The sequence below is a fragment of the Solanum lycopersicum genome, chromosome 3 (genome assembly GCF_036512215.1).
Source record: "Solanum lycopersicum chromosome 3, SLM_r2.1".
Taxonomy (NCBI): domain Eukaryota; kingdom Viridiplantae; phylum Streptophyta; class Magnoliopsida; order Solanales; family Solanaceae; genus Solanum; species Solanum lycopersicum.
In genome coordinates, this window is record NC_090802.1 from 13369569 (window position 1) to 13379678 (window position 10110).

The window sequence follows — 10110 nt, forward strand, 5'->3', positions numbered from 1 at the left end:
CTATAAAACTACTGAATGCCATTTGATTTTATCAACAGCAAAATTAGGAGAAAGTAGTAGGAACATTATTGACCCTTTTAAATTCTTTTTATAACAACGGTTTACATGAACACTACAATTCAAACCAGCTTCTGGCCAACTCAAGTATCTCATTAGGTACTTATTCACTCCTGTTAACACAAATATTGAGTAACTTTGTCCGTCTAAACTTGGGCAAAAAATCAGCCAGTTATTTTTATTATGTCTATAATAACCATGTTGAGGGTTCAATGTTCAGCCCCACACATCCCAAAAAAGGGAAGAAGGGGCATTAATACAAAAAAAATAAAAATCTTTGTTCAAATAGTTGCCTAAAGAATTCCATGTCTCAGTTTTCGCATTACATTCTTATACTATATGTCAACCCCAAACAAGTTGAGGTTGGCAATATGGATAATCAACAACCATTTTTTCCATTGCATTACATTCTTGAACATTTGGAGAAAAAAACATTATACAAACAAGAGGGTTAATATCTCAACTGAGAGCTTGATACCCCAGAGGTCCTTGAAATGCATCACTTCTTGTACTGTTCTTCCTAATGAAAGAAGGAACCCAAGGGAACAGTTTCTCCAGTTCCTTACCTATTGCACTTTGGGTGTACTGCTTATCATTAATCCCAAATTTTGCTCTTTCTATGGCTTCCATTATATCTTCCCTTGACACACAATCAGCCCCTGTAAAACATGCATATAAATGTAATATTGTTATGTCGATGGCTTCAGCCATTCAATCTTGGTTTTGTAAAACAGATGCGATTTTGTTTTTTCTATCAACAACATACACAGTGAAATCCCACAAGTGGAGTCTGGAGAGGGTAGAGTGTACGCAAACCTTACCACTAACTCGTGGAGGTAAAGACACTGTTTACGAAAGACTAGGCTCAAGTGCAGCAGATACAAGTACAAGGAAGAAGAAAACAGTGGGAAAAACATAACAACTAACAAGGGGGCAGTACAAATCCTACAAGAAAGGACCAAGAACAACAACATACTGTGATAATCAAAATACAATAAACATCTGACAATTTTGTCATTTCTATCATGGTAAAAGGAAACAGTTCACTATCTCATAAAGAGCATAAAAAGATAGGTAAGCAGAGGAGAGAAAAAAGGCTTTACACATGGACTAAGTAAATGGAAACAATAGCAAAATTGTATAGGAAGAAATGCTTGGTTGTAATAGAGAAACATCACAGACCTGCTAATTAGGAGCTCTGATACAGGGGTGGGCAAGTGAGAGAAAATTGATAGAATAAAAGGACATGTAAGTATTCACCGGATAATCATCCCAACATTTAAATATCATTTTCCTCATATCCAGACAAAATATAAGCCCCTCATAACTAAGTTTTCATCAAAAAGCAAATCACATGCTACTCTATTTATGATGGGTATTTGCCTCAAGACATGTGATATAACACATTCTCCCAATCATAAGTAGCTACCCAGTGAAGCAAGTTGATGAACCAAATACTCATCAAACAACACTACTAACTTTCATTCCCTTTCTCCTCCTTTTTTTAGTTCTTTTTATTTTGTTTTATTTTTAAGGACACTTGGTACATTTTTACGGTAACACAAATAATTAGCTAGCTACCAATTTTACACATTCGCAAATAACACAAATAAATAGCTAGCTACTAATATCAACCATGAAGAGGCTAAGCACGTGTGAGTGCAACAAAACAGTGGTAATCAGTGCAATATGTCTTGATCTAACCTCTCCGAGCAGCAAGCAAAGCAGCTTCATTGACAATGTTGGCAAGGTCAGCACCTACAAGGCCCTGGGTAAGAGATGCAACCAGGTTACATACAAGCTCCAGGTCCTCCTCAAGGGGAACTTCTCTCAAGTGTACAGCCAGGATCTTTCTCCTTCCATCTTCATCAGGTTCTCCCACTAAGATTTTCCTGGAGAAACGTCCAGGCCGACATAGTGCTGGATCTAGAGCTTCTGGTCTATTAGTAGCAGCAACTACAATGATATTCAAGTCCGATTCAAAGCCATCCATCTCTGTGAGCAACTAAATAGCAAAAGGGGTTTTAGGACAAAAAAATGCATATTTTAACCATTAGGACAAAAAAATGCATATTTTAACCAACATATATAAGTATCAATTCTAGAGCACAATGTTTCAACTCCTTACTCCTACGTCCTACCTGATTCTATCCCAAAAATTAGACCGATCTTGTATTTGAAGAATACCCAAAAAAAAATACAGTATTTAGTATTGTGTGGCTAACAATCACTTTGTAAGTCAATTTCATCCTGTACAAAATGAGAAAAGCTAATGCATAAAACATAAAATTCAATTAAATGGAATAAGAATTATCAGTTTGACCCACATAACCTAAAGTAGATCAACTTTTGGAACACAAGGAGTAATTAGTCAAGTAAAAGACAAAATGGAAACTAAACTCTTAGAAACTTCTGGTTTTTATGAACTCTTAAAAGTCCAAATGCAGAACTAGAACTCCATGAAGAGTTGGGACCACGGCAAAACATTTCCCCCTAAAATAGTTCTATATGGAATTAATTGAAGGAGGGGAAGCATCCTAGACTTTGCTGTTCACAGTAGCAGCTTGCCAAGTGAGAGAATGAAGACTGTCGGATCAAGGGAATGAAGGCTATAACATAAAGTTGGAAGCCATAATTCTGGAACATCCAGAAAAAACCCATTCAAGAAACTAAAGAGGGAGGTCTGGAAGAACATGTAGAATGTCAAAGCATCGAAGTAGTGTTGGAATGAGGGACGAGATTTTAATAGCGAAAACTTACGAAGAGGGGTGCCTAGTAGTGAGCTGGTGTAATATCAATATGTGCTAGGAGTAAGGCTAGGACATAGACCACCTCTATTGTATTGCATATTTTCCTGTATCAATCCTAGTATCCGTCTACATTTCAATGAAGCATAGCATATTAGAGGCTACAGAGGATAGGTAGGAAAAGGGAAGTAGCTTTGCGAACAACATCATTGTGTCTTTTTGGGATTATTTATGGTGAAAGAACTAGGATATTATATCAGAGCAGCAGGAAAGTTAAAAACGCTCCATTTATATTTTTGGTGTAAAGAGAGAATCCTATGTTGTACAGATTGCTGGGATGATGAATGAAGTGGTTAAGGCCGTTGAGCCACGTACAAAATTGACACTATTAAGATATAGGAGGATCATCAACTTCAAGGTAAAATAGAAGCATTTTAGAAGAGAAGACAATTCATTTGCAATCAGTTTAGGTCTTGACAATTCTTATAGCAATAACAAGGGCTACAACATTTATTAAATCCAGAATTAGAATTTGCAGTGCAACTCTAAGAAATTTTCAGTTTTAAGAACTATATGTATCAACTGAGTAAGGAGCCAAAAGGGCAACATAATTGTCTAAAAGTTCCAAAAAGGGCAAACAATTTATTCAGGAAACCAAAACGCTAAAGGCACAGGGGCCCACGTGCCTTCCCCTATACGCCGTTAACGGCGTCAACCGATGAAAAGAGGAAGGCACATGATGGCTTTTGCCTTGCATTAAAAAAAAAGGTGCCTGATATTCTGCGCCTTACAGGTGCTGTCAGACCCCTTTTTCATCTAATTATTTCTCATTCTTGAGTTGCTTTAAGATTCCTTTTTCATTCTTTATTTATTTCAACATTCTTTTTAATTATAGTTATAGTTATTTTAACATTATTTCCATTTCCATTCTTGTGATTTACACCTTGTTTGGATGGTTGTACTGATTATTAGTCTAAATACAATGTAATGTTTGTTTTGATTGTTATTTAAATTATATGGTATTTTAATAACTTTGTCGTATTTGTTCTTAACATTCTTTCCAATTTATTTTTACAGCGCCTTAACTTTTTCATACTTACAATTTATACTAGTTACGGTAGCCCGTGTTGTGCACGGATCCAATAACATAAAATTTTATAGTAATTGGTTACACTTTTTATAATATCTAAAAAAATATTTAGAATTGAATGTGCTATTATTTTAAAGTCAAGAAAACAAACTATAAGTTGTTTTTCAAATTTGAAACATAACTTTAAATTAAATTTAGAATGTTCGCGGTCAAATAGTATGTTAACCGTTTGTCTATAAAATTACGATTCACATTTCATTAATTAGATAAAAAAAGGCGTCTGATAGCACCCGTAAGGCGCAAAATGTCAGTCGCCTTTCTTTTTTGAATGCAAGGCACATGCTGTCATGTGTCTCCCTCTTTTTGTCGGTTAATACCGTTAACGGCATAAAGGGAAGGCACTTGGGCCCCTGCGCCTTTACCCTTTTGGTTTCCTCCATAAATTGTTTGCCCTATTGAAATTTTTGGTCAATTTTGTTTCCCTTTTGGCTCCTGACTCTATATGAACTTACATAACCTGTTCTCATAAAGCAGCACATATATATCACATAACTGGCAATGAAAGACGTAATATGAACATTATGGAAAAAATATGGCAGCTGCCAAATAAGCCTTTTCACAGAAGTAGATATATAATAAGCTGAGGTCAGAGGATCAAGTTTCTCAAATGTTAATACGAATCATCCACAAGTAAAGAATGCACAAATAGCAGAAGGATATCAGCAAACTTATGACTCAATCAAGATGCCTTCAGATAAATAAGAGACTCCATCAAAGAGGAGACAGAGCTCTCAGTCTCTATTTTACCTGATTCAAGGTTTGGTCTCTCTCATCATTGAAACTCCTGCCACGCTTTCCTCCGACAGCATCTAGTTCATCAATGAAAATGATTGAAGGAGCATTCTTTCTTGCTACACTGAAAAGGTCTCTAATGCGAGCAGCTCCTCTTCCAACAAACATTTCAACAAATTCACTAGCAGAAACAGAAAAGAAGGGTACTCCAGCTTCTCCTGCCACAGCACGAGCTAGTAAGGTTTTTCCTGTCCCTGGTGGACCTACAAGCAGTACGCCTCTTGGTAACTTTGCCCCTAGCTTACTGAAGTTTATAGCTCCTCGCAGGCACAACACTATCTAGAAACAAGAAAAGGGATTGTCAGTCCAACATGGAATAGCACTAGGTGAAATAAGACAGATCCTTTACTAACTTGTACATATGAACTACACAAAACCCTCCTTGACTTCCATGGAAAGAGGAATAATTGGACACCTTATCTTAGGAAATAAATTCAACAGTCTTTAGCCTAATAGACTATCTTTCTTTCTTTTTTATAAGGAAACCTAACAGGTTATTGTATCTAAATCATCTTAAAAGTTAATCACATGATCACTAGAAAACTACAATTCAAGACCAAAGAAAAGGTTGGAAGAGAGAGAAGGTCTGTCTATGTGGTACAATTAGCAACTTGTAATAATTTTTAGTCATAGTATGGCTGAATTTTAAGGAATATATGCAGGTATACTTTTCTCATCATATAAAGCAGCAAAAAAGTGAAAGCTATCAAGTTTGTTGTTATTTCCTAAGCCAGGAACTTCAATTTCTAGTTAATGTTTTAAATCCATCGTGCTTACATTTTTCTCCTTGACTGTTATGAGTTTCTTGTTCAAAATGGTTTTAAGCTTCACTAAAGTTAAGTCCAAGAGGAAGGTATGGCAGAATGTAGGAAACAAACACTGAAGAGAGTAATTATATCTCAGCAGCAGAACACTTGAGAAGGAGAGAAGGATTTCCATGAGTTGGTGCTACTTGTGCAAAAAGTATAGAACTGATACATATCACTTCAAGTCTGCTGGACCATTATATTCTCACCATTTAACAAATCACTCGTGTTATAAAGGATAGTGAAGAAAACAATTATGTGTTGGTTATTACAGACAATAAGCAGCCGGGAGAACATTGTCGTTGTGTATTTTTGGACAATATGGTCTGAAAGAACTAGGTTGTTGTTTAAGCATGTAGGAAGCCTTAAAAGTAGATCTTTTAAATTTCTTATTCAGTCAACGAAAGAATCTGGCGAAGCCCATATGTTAGTTACCCAAAATGAAATTGAACTGAAAACCCTTGTATAACCATGTTAAGATGGACCAACATTACATCCAATACATAGCCAATCAACTCTTCATTAAAGAATGTACCCAATATTTCATACGCGAATTCAATTGAGAACGCTCTTACTGGAAATGTGTCACTTGATCATAAGGATTTATAGTTGAACAAAGAGGGAAGCCGATTCTGTTTGAGGTGAGCCATTTCATCAGAAACTAAATGTTTCAAACGTAAGCCTAATAGTCACAAATGTCTAGGTTCCCTTTCTTCTAAAACTACAATAATTGCTTGCTGGATGAAAAAAATAGGTGTTTTTTTCTTCAGAGTCGAAGAGCATGGAGATAAAGGATTAGTGTAGAAGGTTAGTAGGTAGCCAAGCAATTTCTCTCTTTTCTGTGGGAGGGCATGGTTATATGTTTGGAGCACCTTATTTTCTCCCTCTTGTCCTTACCAGTATTATTATTGTTATCATTCTATCATTATCTGATTCTTCAATTTTAGTACTACAGCTGTATCTGTTACTACTTTGGTTATATTTACTATTTTTGTAGTCAGTATTTTTCTTTGCTACAATATTTTCACCACAGCTTCTTTACTCTTGTATTTCTCAAATCTGTTATAAAAATGTTCTTGAGCCGAGTGTCTATCAGCAGCAACCTTTCTACCCCACCAAAGGTAGGGATAAGATCTGCATACAACCCCCACCCTCCCCAAACACCACATTTTGGATCACACTGGCTATGTTATTGTTTAATCAAAGTATTAACTAAGCATCTCCTGTTTGAATGCATCACAATTCATCAACTGAAGCAACAAATGACTACTACCAGTTGACAGATGATAAACTCACTATCACTGAAATTTCAAAACTTAAATACCAATTAAAAGTTACTAAGCAGTTCATCTTAATGATTGCTTACCTCCATAAGCTCAACTTTTGCAGCATCCACACCCTCCACATCATTAAAGCCAACCACCTGGTTACTTGGCTTTCTTTTTCTTGCAGGGCTATTGGCAGCAGAAAGTTGACGATAGAGAAGCCACATTATAGGAGTCAAAGGAATCCATAAGGATAACATAGTAATTAATAAGCTCCTAATTGACATAAGTGCTGATTGTGGCGCTGAGCCATACGCTGTTCCCTTTTCCCTCATTAGACTAAGAAGATATCCTTCATCATGATCGATCTTCCTTGTACTAAACTGCCATACGGGGGTAGAACCTTGGGCTTTTGATATTTTACTGAAGACATTCTTGCCACCTTTGTTGCTATCTATATCTTTGCTTTCCTCAGTGATGGTCGTGCTTTCATCGGGAACTAAGGAATTATCTTCCCCTGTCTGAGCATTTTTAAGACTCCACAAGTTCGTATTGTAGTAAATACGGCGTGTGCCTTCCTCAAATTGAACCTTTGACACAGATCCTCCCTGAAGGCTGGTAATCAAGTCTGAATATGGAACAACCTTTGGAGGAGGAGTTGCTGTCAATCTTAGAAACAAATAACACAAGCCCAATATCACAGAAATTGAAGTTGACAGTGCCACTCTTCTTGAGTTCTTCCTCAGAAACTTCCCAAAATCATTTAACATACATATAACAGATACCCTTTTCAACCTTCTTGACAGTAATCTTATCCTTGGTCTCAATCTCAACGAAAACTTCCCACGAATATTATTACTTCCTGTTTTGTTCAAATGGGTATCTATATCTCCCTTCTCATTTACCATTGACCTAACCCCAGTACTACAATGCAGTAATCTACTTTGAGATTTACAAAACCTATAATTCAATCCCAATAAAGGAACAGAACTTGAGGTAAAACAAGAATTGGATAATGAGCAAGTTTGATTCTTTAATCTCCTAAAAGGGTCAGAATTCCCAAAATGAAGCATCCATTTCTTGTACCTAGACTGAGATATACAAAATCTTGAGGTAAAACAAGAACTGGGTAATGAGCAATATTGATTCTTGAAACTTCTTAATGATTCAGAATTTCCAGTATGGGGTTTCCATTTCTTGTGAGTAACTAATAATCTGTCATTTGAAACAAGAGGTAAAGATGCCATTTTTCTACAATATACACATGAGCGGTTCCATGAAACTTGGAAAGAACCTGAACCCAGCACTGAAGATTAACAATATATCTGGTTTTGATACTGAAGCTGGAGACTTTTTACGGATTTAGCATTGTAGAGCAACTTTGAGAGAAGATAAGAGAAGATTTGGGGGTTTTCAAAAATTGTTCTACACTGAGAGAATGAGAGGGTATATATAAGGTAAACCAAAATCTTGGGTTCTTTTGATATTTTCAGAATTTTATTCAATATGGGAATTTTGGGTCATTCTTAGTACCTTTTTTTTCCTTAAATTCATGCTCTTTAATTTTGTTCCAAGTATTTTGAAGTGGTAAAAAATTTATTTATAAGAAAAAAGAAAAAATCTGCGGGGCGAAATAAATATAACACAGAATAGGTTTTATAAAACATAAGAAATTATGCTTCATAATTTATATCCAATTTATGACATTAGATGCATAGGTTCAAATTCAACCTAAAAACTATGTCTTTTACGAAGATTGAAGCATAAGTTTATCTTATTCGGTTCATATAGTAGCATAATTTAATTCCTAATGAGCTTATATTGATATAGGCATAAGTTTCATAAGTTCATTATAGAATTAACAAAGTTATACTTTATGAGATATAACTTATTCAATTAAGTTTTTCTTAAATAGGTAAAAAAAATTCTAAAGTTAATGTTAGACAAGGCAAACATTTTTATACACATATGTCTTGTGAAATTATGTCATAATTAAAAATATTTTATCAAAGTGAACTTTTATTCACTGAATAAGTGAATAATAAGACAAAAATTAAAGATCATTTCAAAATAAAGAATATTCATGTAAAAACATTTATTTTCAATAGAAGAGCATAAATATCAAATTTTTTTAAGATCATTATTATTTTACCAGTTGTGGAGAGAGTTAATTGTAATTTTGGAATACACCCTTTGGGACCACTTCAAATACAGAATACTAAAGTCACAAAAATTTACATCTGAAATTTAGAAAATTTTGGACAATCTTTATTTGAAGTGTGTTCTTGTCAAAGCCAAACATCACACTTATTATTGAAGTTGTTTTAGAAAGGTCAAATTTTGGATAGTTTTTATTGACGTTGTGGTCTTGACATGGTCAAATTTCAGCCATATATTGACCAGCCAAATAGCTTTAGATTTCCTTGAAATTATGATCTTAAGTAAGGCCAAATTTTAGATACCTTTTAGGTCAATTTATATTGATAATCTACTATATAGCCTTAATTGAGTTATAAAATAAAGTTAATATATTATAACTTGAATAGCAAACCAAGAGAAGAATAGATGGAATAATATGACAAGAACAAAGAAAAGAGAAAGAAAAGTAGTAGAAGAAGAGAGATATAAGAAATATGAAGTAGTGCTTATTCTCTTTGTGTGTATTTTTACATTATTATCAATGTCCTTTTACAAGCATTTATGACTTGGAGTAGTCATAATGCTACAATAATTGTCGCGATCCGAGCATACTCTTGGGTATGTAGCAAGAATTGATGGAAAATAAAGGGAAAGAGAGGAATTTGAAAAGTTGAGAACTTGAACAGTTGGGAACTTGAAAAGTCTTGTTATGCTGAAAAGGCAATTGTCCCTCATCAGTAATGGAAAGGAAAATAGGAGAGTTTAAATACATAAACACTCCTATTAATTGTTAAAAAGGTTGGAAAGAGGGACCTCCCTCGCGTCGTCGTCGTCGTTGCTCACTTCGGCTTCGGCTATAATTAAATGACCAAAAAAAATATTTTCAATTAATTAGTTGATAACAGAAGTTAACCGAAATGTTTTCAACTTATAGTTAACCCGATCTGACTCGGATCCGCACGCGTGACCCATTTTATTTTTTCATTTTATTTAAAATTTCCGCCATGACTGTTCTGAAAGGTTGCAACTTTCAGGAACAATCAATACCATTAGAAAGGTTGCAAACTTTCATTATGGTCGTGTCAATTCTGAAAGGGTTACAACCTTTCAAAACATATTCTTCTTGCCTATAAATACCACTCAGTCTTCAGAAT

The 10110-nt window shown here is 34.9% G+C and overlaps 1 protein-coding gene across 1 annotated transcript; it reads right to left on the bottom strand.

Moving 5' to 3' along the window:
- Positions 1-209: 209 nt before the first annotated feature.
- Positions 210-9142, bottom strand: LOC101258831 (probable inactive ATP-dependent zinc metalloprotease FTSHI 3, chloroplastic). Its single transcript, XM_004234649.5, has 4 exons — positions 6919-9142; positions 4702-5025; positions 1762-2062; positions 210-716 (listed from the first exon to the last, which is right to left on the bottom strand). The coding sequence occupies exons 1-4, from the start codon at positions 8062-8064 to the stop codon at positions 517-519; spliced, it is 1971 nt and encodes a 656-aa protein (XP_004234697.1). The 5' UTR covers positions 8065-9142; the 3' UTR covers positions 210-516.
- Between the last annotated feature and the right edge of the window lie 968 nt (positions 9143-10110).